General features: G+C 49.2%; 1 protein-coding gene across 2 annotated transcripts in view; it reads left to right on the top strand.

Annotated features, from left to right (window-relative positions):
• The first annotated feature begins 549 nt into the window (after positions 1 to 549).
• ECE1 (endothelin converting enzyme 1) overlaps positions 550 to 26,468 on the top strand; it is a 117,726-nt gene continuing 91,807 nt past the window's right edge. The window contains exon 1 of one of the 2 annotated variants that reach the window (XM_084651886.1): positions 550 to 834. In XM_084651886.1, the coding sequence (XP_084508012.1) occupies positions 832 to 834 (3 nt within the window). In that variant the 5' untranslated portion in view covers positions 550 to 831. Of the gene's footprint in view, positions 835 to 11,979; positions 12,112 to 26,468 lie in introns of those variants that run through there. The other variant, XM_084651887.1, reaches the window with a different exon arrangement.

The raw sequence follows: 26,468 nt of genomic DNA, 5'->3' as shown, positions 1-26,468 counted from the left end.
CCGCCCCGCCCCAGCCCCGAGCCCGGACCCCGGCCAGTCCCGCCCCGCCCCAGCCCCGAGCCCGGACCCCGGCCAGTCCCGCCCCGCCCCAGCCCCGAGCCCGGACCCCGGCCAGTCCCGCCCCGAGCCCGCCCCGCCCCAGCCCCAGCCCCAGCCCCGAGCCCGGACCCCGGCCAGTCCCGCCCCGCCCCGCCCCAGCCCCGAGCCCGGACCCCGGCCAGTCCCGCCCCGAGCCCGCCCCGCCCCAGCCCCGAGCCCGGACCCCGGCCAGTCCCGCCCCGAGCCCGCCCCAGCCCCGACCCCGGACCCCGGCCAGTGCGGACCCCGGCCAGTCCCGCCCCGAGCCCGGCCAGTGCGAAGCCTGGACCCCGGCCAGTCCCGCCCAGCCCCGAGCCCGGACCCCGGCCAGTGCGGAGCCCGGACCCCGGCCAGTCCCGCCCCAGCCCAGAGCCCGCCCCGCCCCCGAGCCCGGACCCCGGCCAGTCCCGCCCAGAGCCCGCCCCGAGCCCGGCCAGTGCGGAGCCCGGAGCCCGGACCCCGGCCAGTCCCGCCCCGCCCCAGCCCCGAGCCAGGCCAGGCCAGCCCAGCCCCGAGCCCCGCGCCCGGACCCCGGCCAGCCTGAGCCCAGAGCCCAGCCCCGAGCCCGGACCCCGGCCAGCCCGAGCCCGGACCCCGGCCAGCCCGAGCCCAGAGCCCGCAGCCCGGCCCGAGCCCGGAGTCCGGGCTCGCCCCCGCCCCGGAGCCCGACCGGCCCCGGCCCCGTCCAGCGCGGCGCCGAGCCCAGCCCAGCCCACCCCCCGCTGCCGGGAAGAGAGCGGCTGCAGGCTCGACATGGTGAGTGGCGGCTCGCGGGCGGTTGCGGGCATTGACCCCGGGCTCGGCCCGCGGGGGCCGCTGGGCTGCGGACGCTCGCAGCGCCATGTGACAGGCCGGAGGGGGCGCCGGGGTGCGGGGGTTGATGGGCCGGAGGGGGCGCCGGGGTGCGGGGGTTGATGGGCCGGAGGGGGCGCCGGGGTGCCGGGGTTGATGGGCCGGAGGGGGCGCCGGGGTGCCGGGGTTGATGGGCCGGAGGGGGCGCCGGGGTGCCGGGGTTGATGGGCCGGAGGGGGCGCCGGGGTGCCGGGGTTGATGGGCCGTGTGGGAGGCCGGAGGGGAGGAGGACGAGGGCTCCGGGAACAGGCACGACAGGGCTGAGGTAATTCTGTGCCTCTGCGCTACGCAGGAGCGGCGTGGGTCTGTCGGGGGGAGTGTGCAGGGGTGGCTGGGAGCAGGTGACAGCATGGACAAGCATCAGGGTGTAGCCGTGTTTATCTGTAGCCACAAAAACAACAAGGAGTCCCGTGGCACCTTAAAGGCTAACCGAGCACGGGCAGATTCCCATGTGGTAAGAACATCTAGAGGCCAAGAAACTTCAGGCAGTGGCGGGTCCAAAGTAGCAAGTGGGATCTGGGGCGAGGTGACATCTAGCAGTGGCCCCTTTTGGGAACAGGAGGGAATGAAGAGAAAGTGACTGCTAGGGCAACCTGATGGGGTGTCCAGATAGCATGGTGAGGGGTGCATTAGGAATATCTTAAGAGACGTCATCTGGCCAATATCTGTGCCACTTGGGAGCCTGAACAGCCCATGTTTTGCACGGAGGTGCTCTCCATCATCTAGGACCTTCCCATGTATCCCACCATAAACTCCACTCTCCATGTTATAGCCACTTGTAATGTCTTGGCTGGACTTCTCTGTTCCAGATTCCTGAGCAGGACTTTGGAATAAACACTGAGGATTCTGCCCTTCAAGGAATCTGTCTCAGGTTTTACACTGAGCCCAGAGCAGGCTGAATCAGAGCCCTGAGAGTAAAGTCAGTGCTGTGAGGCTGCCTGTGAGCACAGAGATGATAGGAAAATGCAAAATCTTAGTGCCTTGGATTAAGGAGAGGGACACACACAAAGCCATCAACCTTCCAAAACAGGGGCTGGATGGCTGCCTCATCTCACCCAGACCTGAACTCAGTGCAGCCCACCCAGAAGCTCTCAGCTAGGGAGCGCATGTTCAGCAGCAGCATTTGGCAACCATGCTGACCTTAAAACTGGAAAGAGGTCAGCAGGGGACTAAGCTGAGGAGCCACAGTCTGCGTGGAAGGAGGCTGAGGCCATGAATCAGAGAAGAGCGGGAAATACCTAGACATGTAACTAGTTACAGCATTATGGTATATTGAGGTCTGTGTTGGCATAGAAAGCTATCTCTTTAAGAATGCGGGGAGGCGGGATGGGGGTGAGGTTCTGGTCCTGTTTGTAGGCTAGGTGACTCTGTGGAGAAGTGTCTGGGAGCACTGCAACAGTCAGTCTGAAAAAAGCCTGAAAAGTGGGATGAGTTGTGCTGTGGTCCCTTAGGGAGCAGTCTGTTTTTTCTCTCCCTGTGTTTTGGGTTCTTGGTGGTTGTTCTTCTGAATTGTAAGAAATACAGTAGTGTTATGTTACAACCTTCTAGTAAGAGTATTCTATGTTTTATCTAACTTCTCCATGTGTGTGCGCGCCATGGAACAGAACAAGAATCACTAAAGGGATAGGACCTAACTAATCGGACATTGGGGAGGAATTAACAAGAGGCAGTGAACGTAAGTTGAAACAGCACATACTACATTAGTGTACCCAATAGAGGGGTCTGTGGTATACTGAAGGCTTCTGAGAGCAAAGGTATTCCTACCCCTCCCCCCCCGGGAACAATTTTCTTGTAAGTGTGAATTTCACTCCAAGCATGAGGCTTGCAGTGTGTAGCCTAAACTGCACTGAAACTTTCCTTCGCTGTCAAGTGGTGGCTGGGTCCCATGGAGAGGTTGATAAGTCTGCTGCAGCGCTAGTTAGCAGAGGCTCATGCTTTTAGATTCCGAGGTCCCCAGGTTCAGTCTGTGTTACAGGTGCGATGTTGTTTACTCAAGCACAGCTCTATCTGATGTTGATAGGAGTCTGGCCTAGTCAGGAACTGTGTCAGGATCTCAGGTTTTAGCTCTTTAAAGCAGGTTTTGAGTGTAGGTTTTCATAGCCCTCATCACTGAAACATCTGAGTGCCTCTGTAATATGCAAGCAGAGAAGCTCCTTATCCAAATTATCCAGCTGGGACAGAGGAGATGTGTAAAGTGAAAACAGCAGAGACTGATGGGAGGCGCCCAGCAGTGAGCCCCAAAGGAATAAACAGGCTGTTGGTGATGCAGTTTGTTGACACACCCCTTGATAGCCCTTCTAAGCTACAAACATTTAACATTAAGCAATGGGGATTTTGATAGCCAAGACTGTGAATCTGTCAGCAGCTGTTTGATCTGAACAAATAACCCATCCTGGGTTGTGGTGGGGGATGATCTGCACCCTGCAGAAGGGCTACGTTAACTGAGGGCAACTGGAAGTCACTACATTGTTCTGAATCCCGTTAGCTAAATGGTTGACAGTGCTTGTGTTGATGGAAAGGTTCAGCAGATGGCAACTCAAATGGGGCAGGGACTAGAGGGTGAGTTGTAGCTCACTAAAGAGTCACACCACTCTGGGTCCTTTGGGAGAGAAGATTTGGGAGGTTCATGAGATAGGAAGAAGAGATGATTAAGCCAAGGCTACCAGAGCCTAGATCAAACAGAAGACTAAACGCCGAATTCTATAAACCAAGAATAGTTTGGGGCACTAAAGAAATCAAGGTGGTATTTGCTTTACCCTGTTATTACAGTACAATAATAGTCCCCTATTTATTGATCTTTCATCAGTGGCTCTCAAAGTGCTCTTCTAACATTTCATAATTTAAGCCTCACAACACACTTCCCTCCCCCCCTCAACTCGTACAGATGAGTAAACTGAGGCACTGAGCAGTTAAGTGACTTGCCAAAGTTCACGCAGCGACTCGGTGACAGTGCCAAGAATGGAACCCAGGAGTCCTGACTCACCCATTGCCCATTCTAACCACTGGACCACACTCCCTCTTCCACTATGTTGGGGAGATGACGATCTTTTAAGATCCAAGCTTCTGCTGGTAGCTCAGCAGGAATGTAGTGGGTACAAGAGAAAGCAATATTTGTCCCCCGTCTCTAAGGAAGCTGAAGCATTTAAGTGGCTTAGTTGGAATAAGCTTCCCAATGCAACAATCCAGGCCGATTGAACAAGCATTGGGAGGATGAGAAAGCCAGGGCCCTAATGGCTCATTTGGAAGATGGGGGTGGAGTCGGCTGGGCTTCCTGGCTTCCTCAGGCCCATGTTTCCAGTTGATAATTAAATTGCTCATGTTTCCCAGCAGAACCAGGGCGGAACAGGCTGTTCCAACATCAGCAAACTCCCAATAAATGACATTTGCACATTGTTTCATAAGCTGGGCTGACGTGTGGCAGGGCCCCCACAAATGGGGAGCCATGGAGATTATCAGACTTTTTAGGACTCTGTGTTTGGCAAAACAGCCAGGGCTGTAGGACTTTAAAAAGCTAACTGGAACTATGTTTTAATTGCCTGCAGCCTCCCACCCCAGTTCTAAGTAGAGAAAGAAACTTGGATGCTCGGGGCCTGAGTTTGCTTTCACTTCCCTGGTGCAAGTGCAGAGCGGCTCCTCTGAAATCAATGGACTAACTCTGACGCGGGGTGAGAAGCAGGCCCGCTGGTCCTGTGACATTGGTTACTCTCTCATGGGATGGGGACTGGGCTTTCTCTGCTCACATAGACCCTCCCATGGAATGTTGTCCAGCACAAATGTTTGTTCTTGGCCTTTGATCTTCTAGTTCAGGGATCTCGAACTCAAATCACCATGAGGGCCACATGAGGACTAGTACATTGGCCCGAGGGCTGCATCACTGACACCTTTTCATACAACGATATAAAAGTATAGTTAAAAAATGAAGAGTAATATAGTATCCTGGGAACTACAGGCCAGTCAGCCTCACCTCAGTCCCTGGAAAAATCATGTAGCAGGTCCTCAAAGAATCAATCCTGAAGCACTTGCATGAGAGGAAAGTGATCAGGAACAGCCAGCATGGATTCACCAAGGGAAGGTCATGCCTGACTAATCTAATTACCTTTTATGATGAGATTACTGGTTCTGTGGATGAAGGGAAAGCAGTGGATGTATTGTTTCTTGACTTTAGCAAAGCTTTTGACACGGTCTCCCATAGTATTCTTGTCAGCAAGTTAAGGAAGTATGGGCTGGATGAATGCACTACAAGGTGGGTAGAAAGCTGGCTAGATTGTCGGGCTCAACGGGTAGTGATCAATGGCTCCATATCTAGTTGGCAGCCGGTATCAAGTGGAGTACCCCAAGGGTCGGTCCTGGGGCCGGTTTTGTTCAATATCTTCATAAATGATCTGGAGGATGGTGTGGATTGCACTCTCAGCAAATTTGCGGATGATACTAAACTGGGAGGAGTGGTAGATACGCTGGAGGGGAGGGATAGGATACAGAAAGACCTAGACAAATTGGAGGATTGGGCCAAAAGAAATCTGATGAGGTTCAATAAGGATAAGTGCAGGGTCCTGCACTTAGGATGGAAGAATCCAATGCACCGCTACAGACTAGGGACCGAATGGCTAGGCAGCAGTTCTGCGGAAAAGGACCTAGGGGTGACAGTGGACGAGAAGCTGGATATGAGTCAGCAGTGTGCCCTTGTTGCCAAGAAGGCCAATGGCATTTTGGGATGTATAAGTAGGAGCATTGCCAGCAGATCGAGGGACGTAATCGTTCCCCTCTATTCGACATTGGAGAGGCCTCATCTGGAGTACTGTGTCCCGTTTTGGAACCCCACGCTACAAGAAGGATGTGGAAAAATTGGAACGAGTCCAGCAAAGGGCAACAAAAATGATTAAGGGGCTGGAGCATATCATTTATGAGGAGAGGCTGAGGGAGCTGGGATTGTTTAGCCTGCAGAAGAGAAGAATGAGGGGGGATTTGATAGCTGCTTTCAACTACCTGAAAGGGGGTTCCAAAGAGGATGGCTCTAGACTGTTCTCAATGGTAGCAGATGACAGAACGAGGAGTAATGGTCTCAAGTTGCAGTGGGGGAGGTTTAGATTGGATATTAGGAAAAACTTTTTCACTAAGAGGGTGGTGAAACACTGGAATGCGTTACCTAGGGAGGTGGTAGAATCTCCTTCCTTAGAGGTTTTTAAGGTCAGGCTTGACAAAGCCCTGGCTGGGATGATTTAACTGGGAATTGGTCCTGCTTTGAGCAGGGGGTTGGACTAGATGACCTTCTGGGGTCCCTTCCAACCCTGATATTCTATGATTCTATGCTATTAAAAGTCAATGTATTAACTTTTTTAAAACTGTAATGTGAAGAGGGGTTTTAAGGAATAGTTACAGGTGTTTATATTTTATTATGTGGTCAAGTAACACTGATGATGATCTACAGTAACAGTCTATCAACATAGCTGTAATGGCAGGAACTTTTTAAAGTAACTATTCATACAAAATATGTTGCCACTTTTAACAAACATTCTTCCCAACTACTCACAGCAAAGAATCATACATGTTGAACTTCATACCTCTGACTGCTCATCTAGTCCATGAATCCCCGCCCCGGCCCCGCCTCTTCTCCACCTCCTCCCCTGAGCACACCCGTGTCCCCACTCCTCCCCCTCCCTCCTGGAAAGTCCTGAGCACTACCAAACAGCTGTGTGGTGGCAGGAAGCGCTGGGAGGTAGGCAGAGGAGCAGGGACGTGGCACCCTCGGGCAGGGAGGGGTGAGGGGAGCTTGGCTGCCGGTGGAGTCGGCGCCTGGGCCACGTGTTTGAGACCCCTTTTCTAGTTCATACTTGCTTAACTTGGTCCATAGTCCATTCCTTTACTAAATCAGTGGTTTCAAACAACAGACACTGCTCACTAGCTAACTGGGTCATATACAGCAGCATACATAGAACTCAGAGGCTTTTCTTCCAGAGCACAAACGTCTAGCACAGTGGTTCTCAAACTTTTGTACTGGTGGCCCCTTTCACATAGCAAGCCATGGAGTGTGACCCCCCCCCCCTTAAAATTAAAAATGCTTTTAAATATATTTATCACCATTATAAATACTGGAGGCAAAGCAGGGTTTGGGGTGGAGGCTGACAGCTCACGACCCCCCATGTAATAACTTCTCAACCCCCTGAGGGGTCCTGAACCCCAGTTTGAGAATCGCTGCTCTAGCACTTATGCTAAAGGAGATTTTATTTGAGTGGTGGTAATATTAAGGTATATAGACTGTGGATTGCAGCCACTAAGAGGCAACATAGGCGCACACTTAAGCAGGTCTGAGCACCCCACTCCAGTTGGGGTGCCACAAACGTGTTTCCCTAGTGCATGACTGCCTCACATAATTCATTTTCCTTCCACTCCTCCCTATCCTGGATTACTTATCAGTTCTTTGCTCAGCCAGAGCAAGCCCACTAAAGGAGAGAGAAGTTCAGTGCAGTACTTTCATTTAAATATAGCTTCCTTTGTTAATGCAGGGCTAATGGTAAGCAAAAGGGAAAAGGACGGGCTCTAGTTAAATTTTAAAAAGAAGTGAATGGCTAGGAGGAAGGGCAAGTGTGGGGTTAGAAAAGATTTGGGGTAGAAGATTTGGGAGGTTCATGAGATAGGAAGAAGAGATGATTAAGCCAAGGCTACCAGAGCCTAGAACAAACGGAAGACTAAAGGCACAAATCTATAAACCAAGAATAGTTTTGGGCACTAAAGAAATCAAGGTGGTATTTGCTTTACATTGTTATTACAGTACAGTAATAGCCCTCTATTTATCCTCTTTCATTAGTGGCTCTCAAAGTGCTCTTCAAACATTAATAATTTGAGCCCCACAATGCATGTGCCCCACAAACTCGTACAGATGAGTAAACTGAGGTTGGGAGGAGAAGTGAAAGTGTGGCCGCATGCACAAACACCCACATAATTGTGGTATTTGGATGTAGGATCCCAAGATGGGAGAGGGAAGTAGAATGACTTTGGAATTTGATGTATAGCTGCAAAACCAGGGAAAGTGCTGCATAGTTAAAAATGAATGAATGCAAAGTCACAGGGTTGATTTTTCTTCCCATTTATGTCCTTGTAAATCAGGAGTAACTTCATGGAAATCAATGGTGGTTGCACGCTGATAGGGCCTTTATCAACCACTTTGCACCAGTGCAGGTTTAGAGCTGATAGCAGAATCAGACTCTAATACCCCCCCATTCTGCACTGGTTTCCAGCACACCAAGGGCAGAATCTTATTTGTATCTCAGCAGCACCTAGAGGTCCCAACTAAAGATCAGGGTTCCATTTTGTGTGTGTGTGTGTGTGTGTGGTGGGGGGGTGGGTCACAAACCCAGAGTGAGGCAGCCCCTGCCCTGAAGAGCTCATGGACTATAAATAGACAAGCCAAAGGGGTGGGAGAAAAGGATATTGTGATCCCCATTTACAGCTGAAGAACTGAGGCCCAGAGATGTTAAGTGACTTGCCTCATGTCTTGCAGGGAGTCTGAAATCCAAGCTGGACTCCAGTGCTTTAACTTACGAGACCATTCTTCCTTGCTGACTCCCATATGGGGTTGGATTCAGAATAACTCCATAGGCTTTGGCAGAGTCACTCCAGATTTTCTACTGTGTAACTGAGAGCAGGCTCTGGCCTTGAAAGCGTGGCAGAGTACTGGTCTAGGGTGACCGTATGCCGCATGCTCTGTGTTTTAGAAATCCTGGGTTTGCTGAACGAACCAGCTCCCACATGTTTTGCTGTTTTTAAGAATGGAATCATTTGCTCATCACCTGCTCCAGGGAATGTTTTGGATCCACCTCATACACTTGCTACATACACATGATTGTAAACATGTGGGCGCTGCAGGCAGCCAAAGGTGTGCCAAGATCGCAGTGCTCTAGCCAGGAGGAGAAGGTGGTAGGAGAAATAACAATGTGTAAACACCACAAGGTCAGCATTTCCCTCTGCTTTTAGCCACTCCATGCTCTACACAGCTCTCGGGGAAACTTCAGAGGAGAGGCCCAGGCTGGTGAATCTGACTGGAATCTGAGCAGAAGTTCTGTGGGGTTTCTGGAGACACAGCCCAAGGCTCAGATCTTCGGAGGTCTTTAGGGTCCTAACGCTCATTGAAATCAAGATATGTTAAAGGGGCCAGCTTTTCATGGTCTCAGGTTGGGCATGGGGACCCAAAATTCCATAGTTCTGAGACCAGAAGGGACCACTGTGATCAGCTAGCCTGACCTCCTTCATAACAAGGCAAACTGCGACAACCAGACTCCTCAAAAAGAACAGGAGTACTTGTGGCACCTTAGAGACTAACAAATTTATTTGAGCATGAGCTTTCGTGAGCTACAGCCCACTTCATCGGATGAATGCAGTGGAAAATACAGTGGGGAGATTTTATATACACAGAGAACATGAAACAATGGGTGTTACCATACACACTGTAACGAGAGTGATCAGGTAAGGTGAGCTATTACCAGCAGGAGAGAAGGGGGGAAAAACAACAACTTCAGAAACAGACTCCAATGAGAGACTGCTGAATTGGAATTAATTTGCAAACTGGACACCATTAAATTAGGCTTCAATAAAGACTAGGAGTGGATGTGTCATTACACAAAGTAAAACTATTTCCCCATGTTTATTCCCCCCGCCCCCCCCCCCCCCCCACACACACACACTGTTCCTCACATGTTCTTGTCAACTGCTGGAAATGGCCCATCTTGATTATCACTACAAAAGGTTTTTTTCTCTCCTGCTGATAATAGCTCACCTTAACTGACCACTCTCGTTATAGTGTGAATGGTAACACCCATTGTTTCATGTTCTCTGTGTATTTAAAATCGTCCTACTGTATTTTCCATTGTATGCATCCGATGAAGTGAGCTGTAGACCACGAAAGCTTATGCTCAAATAAATTTTAGTTTATAAGGTGCCACAAGTCCTCCTTTTCTTTTTGCAGATACAGACTAACATGGCTGCTACTCTGAACCCTGATGCTTAACAATGTCTCCCACCTTGTATTTAGCTGTGATACACTGGGTTACCTTTTCCAGACCTGTAGAAGAGCTTTGTGGAGCTCAAAAGTTTGTCTCTTTCACCAACAGAAGCTTGTCCAATAACAAAAGTTACCTCACCCACTTTGTATCTCTCCTATCCTGGGAGAAACATGGCTACAACACCATTGCAAATAACAATGGCAGATACGGAATTTATCCTATGTGTTAATTAGACATTGGAGTTAAATAGATATGAACAAAACAACATATTTCACTAGTTCTCTAGCCACCACAGATTCTTCTAGGCTAAACAAGACCTGATTTTCCATTTTCTTCATGGAGACCAAAAAACAAACAATTGGTTTGTTTCAGTCTTCCAAGGAGCTTTTATATGCCATAAAGAAGCAAAAAGTGGCACAATCCATTTCTTCCCCTTACGTAAGAACGGCTATACTGGGAAAAACCAATGGCCCATCTAGCCCCGTGTCCTGTCTTCCAACAATGGTCAGTGCCAGGTGCTTCAGAGGGAATGAACAGAACAGGGCAGTTATCAAGGGATCCATCCCCTGTTGTCCAGTATCAGCTTCTGGCAACTAGCGGTTTAGGGACACCCGGAGCATGGGATTGTGTCACTAGCTAATAGCCATTGATGGACCTAACCTCCATGAACTTCTCTATTTCTTTTTTTTTTAACCTAGTTATACTTTTGGCCTTCACAGCATCCCCTGGCAATGAGTTCCACTGGTTGGCTGTGTTCAGGGGCAGCAGGTTTGTGTAATTTTTGGTGGTGCCCAGAACAGGTCCAAGTCCCGCCTCCCTCCCCACCTGCCTAAGGCTCTGGGAGGGAGTTTGGGAGGGGGGAGGGGTCGGGCTCTGGGAGGGAGTTCGGGCGCAAGCTCTGGGTTGGGGGGTTGGGGTGCAGGAGGGGGTGTGGGTGTCAGGCTCTAGGAGGGAGTTTGCACGCAGGGTCTGGGCTGGGGTAGGGGTTTGAGGTGTGGGAGAGAGTGAGGGGTACAGTGCGTACCTTGGGTGGCTCCCGAAAGCAACCCACACGCCCCTCTGGCAGCAGCTCCTAGACGGGGCCGGAGGGGTCACCATGCGCTGCTGTCTGCAGGCACCACCCCGCAGCTCCCATTGGCCACAGCTCAGGGCGGGGGTAGCATGTGGAGACGTGTCCCTCCCTGTGTTCCCCCCAGGGGCTGCAGGGACATGCTGGCCGCTTCCAGAAGCGGAGCAGGCGGGAAGCTGCCTTAGCCGTTGTGCTGCCTGGCCTTTTAAAATGATCTGTTTTAATTGATTCATTGAATTTCATCTGCCATTTGGTTGCTCAGTCACCTAGTTCAGTGAGATCCCTTTGTAACTCTTCACAGTTAGCTTTGGGCTTAACTATTTTCAGTAATTTTGTATCATCTGCAAATTTTGCCACCCTTTTTCCAGATAATTTATGACTATGTTGAATAGCATAGAGCCTTGGAGTGATCCCACTATTTATTTTTCTCCACTGAAAACTAACCATTTATTCCTACCCTTTGTTTTCTATCTTTTAACCAGTTACTGGTCCATGAGGACCTGCGTTCTTATCCCATGACAGCTTATTTTGCATAAGAACCTTTGGTGAGGGAACTCCACTTGTCAAAGGCTTTCTGAAAGCCCAAGCACACTCTAGCCACTGGATCCACTTTAAAGTCCACTTTACAGTATGATTGTTCAGACAGCTGGAAAGTGCATATTGTTTACTTTGCACCCTGGAGAATGAGATCCTGCCAGGTGCTGAAGGCTCTGAGCTCTGTACTGGGTTCTCACAGACACAGCTCCTGTGTAACATGCACAGAACCATCCAAAAGGGAGGAACATTTACAAACAAGTGCAATCTCGACAGCCCAACCCCCAGCATCCTCTCTCTGCTTCAGAGGATATCAGGCAATCATTAGCAGAGGAAGTGATTCAGTGAAAGGGAACCTCTCCTGCGTACGCTCTCACGCAGCTGCACCTTGACAGTGTGTGGGCTGGGCTCTGTTAACACAAGCTTCAGCAGGGGCTCGCATATACAAGCTGCACAGTCCTCTGAGGTCTGGTGCTTCCCCCAATATTCCACGAGAGTTCTTTTAAAGAGTCTCCTGGGACTCTTTTCCATCTGAAAGAATCATCCCAGGCCGTTGCCGCTGCCTCCAGGCTGAATTGGCAAGAGGTAAGTCAGCTTCTGACTTCACGGAATTGTTCTTGTTTTTAACCTTTTAAAAAAATCGTCTGGGGAAGAGGGTCTGGTGCCTAGGGGACGCTGGGTTAGCAGTGTAGTTGCTTCTGTCTGGTGAAAGGGGTTTCCTCCAGGGGGCCTGGCATTGTCCAGTCTGGTTGGTTTCATTTGCTGAGACTCCATGGTGCAGTTATATGGTGGGATTATCATCTGATTGGAAGGATGGGGCTGAGCACACACATCCCTCTTGCTGGCAAATCTCCCTGTCACTGAATGGCATGTGCTGGGCTATGTCACTGCTTGTATGTCCACCCCTTTCCCCTGCCCTTTGCCTGCCTCGTCTATGGAGATTGTGAACTCTTCAGGGCAGGTTTGTGCAGTGCCTAGAACAACGGCGCCCTGGCTTTGGTTGGTCCCTAGACACTACCAAAATAAACCAAGTTAATAATAATGGAATGTGGGAAGGATGGGAATGAAGCAGCTGCTGGTCAATGGGAGTTTTGCACATGTGAGGATTATGGGATCTGATGCTAAGGCACATGACACCACCAGGGGCTAGGAAATGGATCAAGACTTGCTTTGGGAGGGATCATCCAACAGGCAGCCAGCTGCTCTGGGCAGATTTAGAACAGGGATTTAGGGCCAAATCGTGCTGCCAGTGAAGTCAGTGGGAGTGTACAGGTATCTGTAAGAACCTGTTGATCGGTCTTCCATCAGGGAAGGCATCGCTAGGGGGTCTCCTTCCAGATGGGTGCGTTGGTCACTTTCTTTTAGGTGTCCCCCAAAAGTGGCATTTGAGGGACCCAGTCAGTGTCTTTTATTCAATGGGGTGCTTTAATGAAATGGCTCATTCTGGGGTACTTGTGCTTGGGATGCATAAGCCCAGTTTGGTGCTCTGATAACACAGCGGTGAGTGTGTAACAAATGCCAATGCAGAGAGATACCAGAACTCCTTGGAGCCAGATGGATGAGCAGGCAAAATGGACCACTTGGGTTCCGGGGCGGGTCTGGACACTGCAGGAGGAAGAGCAGGATTAGCCCTTTAGGAAGGGTATTTTTAAACCTCAAGGAAATGCCCACCCTGTCTTTGCCTTAGTTTTCACCCCATTCACTAATTGCTGAAGCCATGTGTTCAGTGTGCATCAGCTGTGGCTTCTCACTTCCCATAGTTCCAGTGACACTGTACAATGGTGGTCTTTTGAGATGCTACTTGCAGACTAAGTGGGGAAGGTTTAGATTGGATATTAGGAAAAACTTTTTCACTAAGAGGGTGGTGAAACACTGGAATGCGTTACCTAGGGAGGTGGTAGAATCTCCTTCCTTAGAGGTTTTTAAGGTCAGGCTTGACAAAGCCCTGGCTGGGATGATTTAACTGGGAATTGGTCCTGCTTTGAGCAGGGGGTTGGACTAGATGACCTTCTGGGGTCCCTTCCAACCCTGATATTCTATGATTCTAACAGCCCAGCATCAGAAAGGCAGAAGTGTAACTCCCCCACAGGAGAAAGGGGAAGCAGCCCTTTGAGAAAGCGTGAGCTTATCTGCATGTATCCGCAACTGCAGTGGAAACAACCAGAAAAACAGCTGCCCAGTTTTAACATGCTCTGGTGCGTAAGAGTCCTCTGAGCAGAATTAAACAAAGGCAGCTCCCCTTGTACTGACTGCATGTCCAAGGTGTCCCGCTATGGCAGGCAGATTCTCTAGCAGAGTGGACATTAAAGCGTAGATCTATGAGAGTCAAGGGGGCTTCTCTCACCAGCGGAGGTACGCCATCTCTCCCAGAAGCGGTAGCTATGTAGATGGGAGAAGCCCTCTGTTAACATAGTACTGTGTACACCGGAAGTTAGGTCGGTATAACTGCATTGCTTGTTCAAACCCCTGAGCAATGTGGTTATACAAACATAAGTTTGTAGTGTAAACCAAGGCTCAGAGCCTGTAAAAGTGGCTCCAAGGTGGCTTATCCTTGATGTTATTCTAGTGAAGTCAGTGCAGTTACATCTGGGATGAATTTGTCCCATTGGCTTTAGGCTAGGGCTCCCCAGTACTGGAATGGGATGGTTTTATAATTTGGGAGTGATGACAATGGGAGTAGTAATCTTGGATTTCTATAGTTCCACTTGTCCTAAAGAAACCCAATGCACACCAAAAACCATTTACCCACGAATTGCTACTCTGTGAAACGGCAGCTCTTCCAGGAAAGGAAAGACACTAATAAGCCGCTTCATGTACTGCTGAAAGGCAGCCTCCTCTGGGGCCCGGCATGGCAGCGAATAGTCCACTGTTAGGAACGAAAACAAAGGGGACTGTATCCAGCTGAAACTGCAGGGTGGATCTTATTCTGCAGAATGTCATGAACTGGAAAAAAGAAAAGGAGTACTAGTGGCACCTTAGAGACTAACCAATTTATCTCTAAGGTGCCACAAGTACTCCTTTTCTTTTTGCAAATACAGACTAACACGGCTGCTCCTCTGAAACCTGTCATTAAGTGGAAAGCAATGTGTCTTAGACTGATTGCTCTTCTTTCCTATCACAGCAGTTCTCAAACTGTGGTCTGCAGGCACTTGGTGGTCTGAGGAGAGCTGGCTGCCACATGGTTCCTTCCTTTTTTCCACCTGCTAAATTGCATTAAGAGAAGCTAAAAATATCTCCTTACTTTACTCTTCCATGTTGTCAATTACTGCCATCAGACAAGGATATTGTGCAACAGTAAACAGGAGGGAAACTGTCTTTGCCTGGGAGCAAGGACTGTGACCTCGTCATTCTTTAGCCTGACCTCTCGCTGCAGTCCTCTGTTCTGCCCCCCTCTGATGCCACAGAGCAGCAGAGAGCCTGTGGTAGGGAAGCTGCTCCCCTTTGGCCTTTCAATATTTCAAAGGAAACCCGAAGAGGAAGAGAGTATTAGAGCTACATTAAATAACTATTTCCAAAGACTGATTTCATATCATAGAATCATAGAATATCGGGGTTGGAAGGGACCTCAGGAGGTCATCTAATCCAACCCCCTGCTCAAAGCAGGACCGATCCCCAACTAAATCATCTCAGCCAGGGCTTTGTCAAGCCTGACCTTGAAAACTTCTAAGGAAGGAAATGTGGGAGCCTCGGGTTCAGTTCCCCGTTCTGTCTGAGGGAGAGAAGGCGTTTGAATAGAGGTCTCCCAGTCCTCTCAGGTGCAAGCTCAGAACTACTGGGTTCTGGGATATTCTGCTGTGGGGCTCCCTCACTCTCTCCTGCTGAAGCTGTCCCACTCTGGATAAATAATGAACGAGCAATTGGACCGGGGGCCTGGACCCAGGGTCTGCTGCCCCCTAGGTGGGTGCCCTAGTGACTGACTACAGACCCATTCTCCCTCTCTCTGGCCCAATGATTCTTCCACTGTGACTAAATGTTTAACTAATTACTGGGCCAAAGCGAGTGAATGTGAGCCTGACACTGTAGTCCAGTAGTTAGGGTAGCCAGCTGGGAGTTGGAGACCCTGGGTCTAGCCCTACTTCTCAACTCCCTCTCTTTCTGGGAGGGGTAGTGACCAGGGCCATTCCTGGGGGCAGGGTACGGAGCCTGGGGCAGAAGTGACGAATCCGTCACTTCTGGAACCCACCCTGCTGGGCGGCGGATAAGAAAGGCTGAGGGAGGCAGTGCTTCTCCAGACAGCCAGGTGTGGCCCTGTCCACACTCTGCCACCCCAGGGCCCTGCTTCAGCAGTGCTGCTGGGCTCCAGGGGGCTGGGCTATGCCGCTCTCCCTTCTGGCACTTGGGGGGTGGGGGTGCGGGCACTAGCCAGCCTGGGGCGGGGGCCAGTGGCAGTGGTGGGGGGCCATGGGTTCTGGGACATGCAGAAGGGGTGGGGCTGGGTTCACGCACCGCCCATGCACACCAGCCAGTCGCGCTGGCCAGTGGGGCCCAGAGCAGTCGCCCTGATTCGCCGTACCCTAGGGATGGCTCTGGTAGTGACTGCTCTTGGACTTTGCTCCCCTTTACACCTTACTGATTTCCGGCAAGAAACTGGATTTGCTGCCTTAAGAGGCATTAGCAGCCACAGGCTCCCCTCCAGGAGAGAGTGTGTCTGCCAGTGGCAGAGGAAGGGTTACTATGGGGAAGGTGGCATGTGCTCTCCTTACAGCCCAGCAGGAGATCTGCTAGCTTAGGGGCCTGCAAGGGGAGCAGCTCTCCCCATTGCTCCATGAAGTGATGATCAGGAAGCTCCACAAGGCAAAGTTCAAGGCATCTCCTGCCCCTTGTGCCAGGGGAGGGGAATCTGCATCTGGGAGAGTATGTCCCCTGCTTCTTACATCTATGCCAGGACAATGGTAAAGAATCACATGAAGAGCTGCTTTCTTCTATCACTGAACTAGGAACTCTGTTAGAATAAGGAAAACAGTATTAGCCCTAAGCCGCTCTGTCCTTCGCTCTGCTTCCCTGGAGAGCTTAGAACCTTTCTATCAAAGGGCATGCATGCCCTGTAGCGCCACCTTCAGGCTAGTGTGGCTCTGCTGGAGCCTGCCTTAGTTTCCCCTTTACTCGGGGCCACACAGTCCAGATAATTCAAAACACTCCCCTTCTGGGATCCAATTATTAAGTCCTGCACAGCGTCTTTCAAAAGAGAACTCAAACTACAGCCTTCACTCCTTTTTCATCAGGGCCTAGCTCAGTCCCTCCTCCCTGACAGTCGATCTCCCATCACCTCTTGCCTGGAATTTGGCCTTTCTACAGGCCATTGGTGTCTTCCCCCTGTTGACTTAGGAGCCTTCTTGCTCCCTGCTATGCTTGCAGGCATCTGCAAATCCCCGTCTGCAGCTGCTTCCCCTTTTATAAGGTCCAAGCGCCTTCCCTGAAGCCCAGTTGGACAGCAGGTAATCAGTCAGCTGCACTGAACCCTGCCCCCTCCTAAAGGGGATAGTCATCCTGGCCCAGATCCACAAAGGTATGTAGGCTCCTAATTTCCATTGAAGTCAAGGGATGTGAGGAGGCTAAATGGATCTGGGGCCCTGTGCTGCTGTCATGCCCAGCTCCCTGGCACAGATTTAAAGGGACATGACACATCCTCCCAGGAGGGTCGTTAAGATGATGGATGAGAAAGGAAACCAGCCCACAGGGAAATGTTGCAAACATCACAGTAGGAATACAACGGTGTAGGGAATACAATACAGGGATGCCCTGTAAAGCAAATGGGGTCAAGGGAAGCCAGGACTGTAATGAAAAGCAGTACCAGGGCAGGGCGGGTTCATGAGTGAACATGGCAGAGATGGGTCACACTGAAGTTCTTAGGGCCTTGAAATGAGATCGCTGAAGCTGATTTGTGCAAAGCCTCTCTCAGCCAGGGCTGCAGGAGAGAAGGTCCATGGCAATACACAAGCAGGAGACTCAGGTTCTGATGGCTGGACAAAGGGAGGCAACTCCAGACAGATACTAACTGCCCTTGCTTAGGTCTCCAGCAGGGGTTTGCTCTTTAAATAGGAGCAATAGCGACCTTATGTGCTAGGGCAGCAGACATAAACTCTGGGAGGGAATCATAGAATATCAGGGTTGGAAGGGACCACGGGAAGTCATCTAGTCCAACCCCCTGCTCAAAGCAGGACCAATCCCCAATTAAATCATCCCAGCCAGGGCTTGTCAAGCCAGGCCTTAAAAACCTCTAAGGAAGGAGAGTCCACCACCTCCCTAGATAACACATTCCAGTGCTTCACCACCCTCCTAGTGAAAAAGTTTTTCCTAATATCCAACCTAAACCTCCCCCACTGCAACCTGAGACCATTATTCCTTGTTCTGTCATCTGCTACCACTGAGAACAGTCTAGATCCATCCTCTTTGGAACCCCCTTTCAGGTAGTTGAAAGCAGCTATCAAATCCCCTCTCATTCTTCTCTTCTGCAGACTAAACAATCCCAGTTCCCTCAGCCTCTCCTCATAAATGATATGCTCCAGCCCCTTAATCATTTTTGTTGCCCTTTGCTGGACTCGTTCCAATTTTTCCACATCCTTCTTGTAGCGTGGGGTTCCAAAACGGGACACAGTACTCCAGATGAGGCCTCTCCAATGTCGAATAGAGGGGAACGATTACGTCCCTCGATCTGCTGGCAATGCTCCTACTTATACATCCCAAAATGCCATTAGCCTTCTTGGCAGCAAGGACACACTGCTCACTCATATCCAGCTTCTCGTCCATTGTAACTCCTAGGTCCTTTTCTGCAGAACTGCTGCCGAGCCATTCGGTCCCTAGTCTGTAGCGGTACATGGGATTCTTCCGTCCTAAGTGCAGGACTCTGCACTTGTCCTTGTTGAACCTCATCAGATTTCTTTTGGCCCAATCCTCTAATTTGTCTAGGTCGCTCTGTATCCTATCCCTACCCTCCAGCATATCTACTACTCCTCCCATCTTAGTGTCATCTGCAAACTTGCTGAGGGTGCAATTAATCCAATCATCCAGATCATTGATAAAGATGGACAAACCATCCCAATGAGTCGAAAGAATAGTAAATATGGCAGGCGACCAGCTTGGCTTAATGGTGAAATCCTAGCGGATCTTAAATATAAAAAAGAAGCTTACAAGAAGTGGAAGGTTGGACATATGACCAGGGAAGAGTATAAAAATATTGCTCGGACATGTAGGAATGAAACCAGGAGGGCCAAATCGCACCTGGAGCTGCAGCTAGCAAGAGATGTCAAGAGTAACAAGAAGGGTTTCTTCAAGTATGTTGGCAACAAGAAGAAAGTCAAGGAAAGTGTGGGCCCCTTACTGAATGAGGGAGGCAACCTAGTGACAGAGGATGTGGAAAAAGCCAATGCTTTTTTTGCCTCTGTTTTCACTATCAAGGTCAGCTCCCAGACTGCTGCGCTGGGCATCACAAAATGGGGAAGAGATGGCCAGCCCTCTGTGGAGATAGAGGTAGTTAGGGACTATTTAGAAAAGCTGGACGTGCACAAGTCCATGGGGCCGGACGAGTTGCATCCGAGAGTGCTGAAGGAATTGGCGGCTGTGATTGCAGAGCCATTGGCCATTATCTTTGAAAACTCGTGGCGAACCGGGGAAGTCCCGGATGACTGGAAAAAGGCTAATGTAGTGCCAATCTTTAAAAAAGGGAAGAAGGAGGATCCTGGGAACTACAGGCCAGCCAGCCTCACCTCAGTCCCTGGAAAAATCATGGAGCAGGTCCTCAAAGAATCAATCCTGAAGCACTTGCATGAGAGGAAAGTGATCAGGAACAGCCCGCATGGATTCACCAAGGGAAGGTCATGCCTGACTAATCTAATCGCCTTTTATGATGAGATTACTGGTTCTGTGGATGAAGGGAAAGCAGTGGATGTATTGTTTCTTGACTTTAGCAAAGCTTTTGACACGGTCTCCCACAGTATTCTTGTCAGCAACTTAGGGAAGTATGGGCTGGATGAATGCACTATAAGGTGGGTAGAAAGCTGGCTAGATTGTCGGGCTCAACGGGTAGTGATCAATGGCTCCATGTCTAGTTGGCAGCCGGTATTAAGTGGAGTGCCCCAAGGGTCGGTCCTGGGGCCGGTTTTGTTCAATATCTTCATAAGTGATCTGGAGGATGGTGTGGATTGCACTCTCAGCAAATTTGCGGATGATACTAAACTGGGAGGAGTGGTAGATACGCTGGAGGGGAGGGATAGGATACAGAAGGACCTAGACAAATTGGAGGATTGGGCCAAAAGAAATCTGATGAGGTTCAATAAGGATAAGTGCAGGGTCCTGCACTTAGGATGGAAGAATCCAATGCACCGCTACAGACTAGGGACCGAATGGCTAGGCAGCAGTTCTGCGGAAAAGGAATCCTAGAATCATAGAATATCAGGGTTGGAAGGGACGCCAGAAGGTCATCTAGTCCAACCCCCTGCTCAAAACTGGACACAGTACTCCAGATGAGGCCTCACCAATGTCGAATAGAGGGGAACGATCACGTCCCTCGATCTGCTCGCTATGCCCCTACTTATACATCCCAAAATGCCATTGGCCTTCTTGGCAACAAGGGTACACTGCTGACTCATATCCAGCTTCTCGTCAACTGTCACCCCTAGGTCCTTTTCCGCAGAACTGCTGCCTAGCCATTCGGTCCCTAGTCTGTAGCTGTGCATTGGGTTCTTCCGTCCTAAGTGCAGGACCCTGCACTTACCCTTATTGAACCTCATCAGATTTCTTTTGGCCCAATCCTCCAATTTGTCTAGGTCCTTCTGTATCATATCCCTCCCCTCCAGCGTATCTACCACTCCTCCCAGTTTAGTATCATCCGCAAATTTGCTGAGAGTGCAATCCACACCATCCTCCAGATCATTTATGAAGATATTGAACAAAACCGGCCCCAGGACCGACCCTTGGGGCACTCCACTTGATACCGGCTGCCAACTAGACATGGAGCCATTGATGGATCTAGGGGTGACAGTGGACGAGAAGCTGGATATGAGTCAGCAGTGTGCCCTTGTTGCCAAGAAGGCCAATGGCATTTTGGGATGTATAAGTAGGGGCATAGCGAGCAGATCGAGGGACGTGATTGTTCCCCTCTATTGGACATTGGTGAGGCCTCATCTGGAGTACTGTGTCCAGTTTTGGGCCCCACACTACAAGAAGGATGTGGATAAATTGGAGAGAGTCCAGTGAAGGGCAACAAAAATGATTAGGGGTCTAGAACACATGACTTATGAGGAGAGGCTGAGGGAGCTGGGATTGTTTAGCCTGCAGAAGAGAAGAATGAGGGGGGATTTGATAGCTGCTTTCAACTACCTGAAAGGGGGTTCCAAAGAGGATGGCTCTAGACTGTTCTCAATGGTAGCAGATGACAGAACGAGGAGTAATGGTCTCAAGTTGCAGTGGGGGAGGTTTAGATTGGATATTAGGAAAAACTTTTTCACTAAGAGGGTGGTGAAACACTGGAATGCGTTACCTAGAGAGGTGGTAGAATCTCCTTCCTTAGAGGTTTTTAAGGTCAGGCTTGACAAAGCCCTGGCTGGGATGATTTAACTGGGAATTGGTCCTGCTTTAAGCAGGGGGTTGGACTAGATGACCTTCTGGGGTCCCTTCCAACCCTGATATTCTATGATTCTATGTTGAACAAAACTGGCCCAGGAGTGACCCTTGAGGCACTCCGCTTGATACCAACTGCCAACTAGACATGGAGCCATTGATGTAGCTAGATTTCTATCCACCTTATAGTCCATTCATCCAGCCCATACTTCTTTAACTTGCTGAGAAGAGAAGAGGGAAGGCTGGAGAATCACACCAACACCAGGAAAATCTACATGATTGGAGACTCCCTACTAAGAAAAACAGTCTGGCGTGAAACCCAGAGCTGATCTGGAGAACAGAAAGGTGTGCTGTCTGCCAGGAGCTAAGATATTAGATGTGAACCTGAGACTGAAAAGGAACCTAAAGGGAGCAGGAAAGAATCAACTGATTGTCCTTCATGTGGGAACAAATGATACTGCTAAATTCTCGCTGGGACACATCAAGGGAAACTATGCCAGGCTTGGGAAGATGCTTAAAGAAATGGAAGCTCAGGTGATCGTCAGTGGGATTCTGCCTGCCCCTAGAAGAGGGAACGAAGGCAGGACAAGCTTATGATAATCATCAGATGGCTCAGGCAGTGGTGCTACAAGGAGGGCTTTGGGATGTTGACCCCAGGGAGGTATTCACAGACAGAGGGCTGCTCTCTTGGGATGGACTCCACCTAAGTAGGGAGGCTGTGGTGGAGGCTGGTACAGCTAATTTAAAAGAGCTTTAAACTAGGAATTTGGGGGAGATGGTTGGAAGATGCTCATGTAATCTCCATGCCTGATCCTAATATTGAGGAGGAGGAAAATCAAGTGAGAGGGGTTACAGCAATGGCGAAAGGAACAACAGAGGTAGGAGAAAATCCCAAGATCACTTGACAGGAATGGTCAGGTAGGCGATACTGGCAGTAAAATAACTGTACCTAAGCGGGTGAGGAATCTGGGTAAGGCCAAGCAGAAAGAATGAAGTTGTCTGTTCACCAGTGCAAAGAGCCTGGGTAACAAAACGGAGGAACTAGAACTTAAAACTCCTGGTGCAGGAAGTGAAACCCTATATAACAGGGATAACAGAAACCTGGTGGAACAGTAGTCATGACGCAGGCAAAGATATTGAAGGGTATGTGCTGATCAGGAAGGACAGAAGTAAAGGTAAGGGTGGTGGAGTAGCATTGTATATTAAAGGCACAGTGGACTAAGGAAATGATGGAATGGATACAATGGAATCTATTTGGATAAAATTCAGTTTGGGGAAGAATGGTAACAGAGGCTCCACAGAGATAGTGCTTGGGATCTGCTATAGACCCCCAGGATCTGATTTGGATATGGATAGAGACCTCTTTAATATTTTAATGAAATAAACACTACCAGGAATTGTGTGATTATGGGAGACTTTAACTTCCCAGATACAGACGCGAGGACAAATGCTATGGATCTGAATGTATGGGAGGCTTGGAATTACTTTAAATCAAAGTTACAAAAAATACCTGAACCCGATATCCCAAGCAAGGGCAAACAATTCGTAGGGAAGGGTTGCAGCCCAAACTGGATGAACAAGCATCTCAGAGGTTATTTTAAGAACGCAGAAAGCCTACAAGGAATGGATCAGCAAAGAAAGCTACCTCTTGCATTCAGAAAGTGTATGGAAAAAGTGAGAACTTCCAAAAGCCAAGCAGAGCTGGAACTTGCACAGGAGATTAAAAACGAGAGTAAAAGGTTCCTCAGCCGTATAAATGAAAAGAAAACATGGAAAGAAGAAGTGGGACTGCTATGCATTGAGGATGGGGTGGAGATTAAAGATAATCTAGGCCTGGCCCAACACCTTAATAAATATTTTGCCTCAGTTTTTAATAGGGGTATCATCATAGAATACCAGGGTTGGAAGCGACCTCAGGAGGTCATCTAGTCCAACCCCCTGCTCAAGGATTGAACTCACAACCCTGGGTTTAGCAGGCCAATGCTCAAACCACTGAGCTATCCTTGCCCATAAGTGAGGAGCTTAAGGACAGTGGCAGGTGGTTAATGGAAATGACAATATGGGAGTAGAATTACCACATTGGAGGTGGAAACGAAACTCAAACAGCTTGCTTGGACTGGAACATGAAATTGCAAGCCCAATAGCAAGGATTTTTAATGAACCTGTAAGCTTGGGGGTTGTACCCTATGACTGGAGAATTGCAAATATAGTGCCTATATTTAAGAATGGTGAAGAAAAGTGATCCAGGAAACCGCTGGCCTGTTAGTTTGACCTCAGTTATATGCAAGGTATTGTGAGAGAGTAAATAAAATACCTATACCTGGGATAAAATACATCATGGTTTTACAAAAGGTAGATCGTGCTAGGCCAGTCTGATCTCTTTCTTTGAGAAGAGAACTGATTTTCGTGACAGAGGAAATGCAGTACGTATAATCTATCTGGATTTCAGTAAATCATTTGATAGAGTTGCACATGAGAAATTATTAGTTAAACTGGAGAAGATGGGGATTAATAGGTGAGTAAAGACCTGGTTAAAGGTAAGACTGCAATGGGTCATACTGAAAGGTGAACTGTCAGGCTGAAGGCAAGTTACTAGTGGAGTTCCTCAAAGATCAGTCTTGGGACCAATCTTATTTAACATTTTTATTAATGACCGTGGCACAAAAAGTGGGAGCATGCTAATAAGATTTGCAAATGACACACAGTTGGTACGTATAGCCAATACGGAGGAGGACCAGAATATCAAATAAGAAGATCTGGATGACCTTGAAAACTGGAGTAATAGAAATGGGATGAAATTTAATAGTGCAAAGTACGAGGTCATGCTCTTAGGGACTAACAACAAGAATTTTTGTTATAAGCTGGGGACATATCAGTTGAAAATGACAGAGGAGGAGAAAGACCTGGGTGTATCAATCATAGGATAACTATGAGCCACCAATGTGATGCAGCTGTGAAATAGGCTAATGCAGTCCTAGCTTGCATCAGGAGAGGTATTTCCAGTAGCGATAGGGACGTATTATTACCATTTTGATATCTGGTGAGACCTCATCTGGAATGCTGTTTGCAGTGCAGGTCTTCCATGTTTAAGAAACATGAATTCAAACTGGAACAGGGGCAGAGAAACGCTATTAGGAAGATCAGAGGAATGGAGAAACCTACCATACTAAGGAGGCTTAAGGAGCTCGGCTTGTTTTAGCCTAACAAACGAAGGCTGAGGAGAGAATTGCTTTCCATGAATACATCAGAGGGATAAACACCAAGGAAGGAGAGGAGTTATTTAAGTTAAGGGCCAGTGTTGGCACAAGAACAAATGGTTATAAACTGGTCATCAAGAAGCTTAGGCTTGAAATTAAATGAAGGTTTCTAACCATCAGAGGAGTGAGGGTCTGGAACAGCCTTCCTAGGGGGAATAATAAGGTCAAAAAACCTAATTTGTTTCAAGGCTGAACTTGGTAAGCTTATGGAGGGGACAGTATGATGAGCTTGCCTACAATGGCATATGGCCCATCCATAACTGCTATTAGCAAATATCTCCAACAGCTGGAGATGGGACACTAGGTGAGGAGGGCACTAAGTTACTAGAGAGAATTCTTTCCCAGGTGTCTGGCTGGTGGGTCTTGCCCACATGCTCAGGGTCTAACTGATCACCATAAACTATTGTAAATGGGGAATACTCTATAACTTGAAGTCTTTAAATCATGGTTTGAGGATTTCAGTATCTCAGCCAGAGGTTATGGGTCTGTTACAGAGGTGGGTAGATGGGGTTCTATGCAGGAGTCAGACTAGATGATCATGATGGTCATAGAATCATAGAATATCAGGGTTGGAAGGGACCTCAGGAGGTCATCTAGTCCAACCCCCTGCTCAAAAGCAGGACCAATCCCCAACTAAATCATCCCAGCCAGGGCTTTGTCAAGCCTGACCTTAAAAACTTCTAAGGAAGGAGATTCCACCACGTCCCTAGGTAACGCATTCCAGTGTTTCACCACCCCCCTAGTGAAAAAGTTTTTCCTAATATCCAACCTAAACCTCCCCCACTGCAACTTGAGACCATTACTCCTTGTTCTGTCATCCCCTACCACTGAGAACAGTCTAGATCCATTCTCTTTGGAACCCCCTTTCAGGTAGTTGAAAACAGTTATCAAATCCCCACTCATTCTTTTCCGCAGACTAAACAATCCCAGCCTCTCCTCATAAATCATGTGTTCCAGTCCCCTAATCATTTTTGTTGCCCTCCACTGGACTCTTTCCAATTTTTCCACATCCTTCTTGTAGTGTGGGGCCCAAAAGTGGACACAGTACTCCAGATGAGGCCTCACCAATGTTGAATAGAGGGGAACGATCATGTCCCTTGATCTGCTGGCAATGCCCCTACTTATACATCCCAAAATGTCATTGGGCTTCTTGGCAACAAGGGCACACTGTTGACTCATATCCAGCTTCTCATCCACTGTAACCCTTACATCCTTTTCTGCAGAACTGCGGCCTAGCCATTCGGTCCCTAGTCTGTAGCTGTGCATTGGGTTCTTCCGTCCTAAGTGCAGGACTCTGCACTTGTCCTTGTTGAACCTCATCAGATTTCTTTTGGCCCAATCCTCTAATTTGTCTAGGGCCCTCTGTATCCTATCCGTACCCTCCAGTGTATCTACCTCTCCTCCCAGTTTAGGGTTATCTGCAAACTTGCTGAGGGTGCAATCCACACCATCCTCCGGATCATTAATGAAGATATTGAACAAAACCGTCCCCAGGACCGACCCTTGGGGCACTCCTCTTGATACCGGCTGCCAAGTAGACATGGAACCATTGATCACTACCCGTTGAGCCCGACAATCTAGCCAGTTTTCTATCCACCTTATAGTCCATTTAACCAGCCCAAACTTCTTCAACTGGCAGGAATACTGTGGGAGGCCGTGTCAAAAGCTTTGCTAAATTCAAGGAACAACACGTCCACTGCTTTCCCTTCATCCACAGAGCCAGTTATCTCGTCACAGAAGGCAATTAGATTAGTCAGGCATGACTTGTCCTTGGTGAATCCATGCTGTCTTTTCCTGATCACTTTCCTCTCCTCTGAGTGCTTCAGAATTGATTCCTTGAGGACTTGCTCCATGATTTTTCCAGGGACTGAGGTGAGGCTGACTGGCCTGTAGTTCCCAGGATCCTCCTCCTTCTCTTTTTTAAAGATGGGCACTACATTAGCCTTTTTCCAGTCGTCCGGGACTTGCACCGATCGCCAAGAGTTTTCAAAGGTAACGGCCAATGGCTCTGCAATCACATCTGCCAACTCCTTTTGCACTCTCGGATGCAGCGCATCCGGCCCCATGGACTTGTGCACGTCCAGCTTTTCTAAATAGTCCTGAACCACTTCTGGCCTTAAAGTCTGAGTC

This window comes from Lepidochelys olivacea (assembly GCF_965140295.1).
Source record: "Lepidochelys olivacea isolate rLepOli2 genome assembly, chromosome: 18".
Taxonomy (NCBI): Eukaryota; Metazoa; Chordata; order Testudines; family Cheloniidae; genus Lepidochelys; species Lepidochelys olivacea.
The sequence above is the reverse complement of the archived record's forward strand: the minus strand, read 5'-3'. Positions and strand labels throughout refer to the sequence as shown.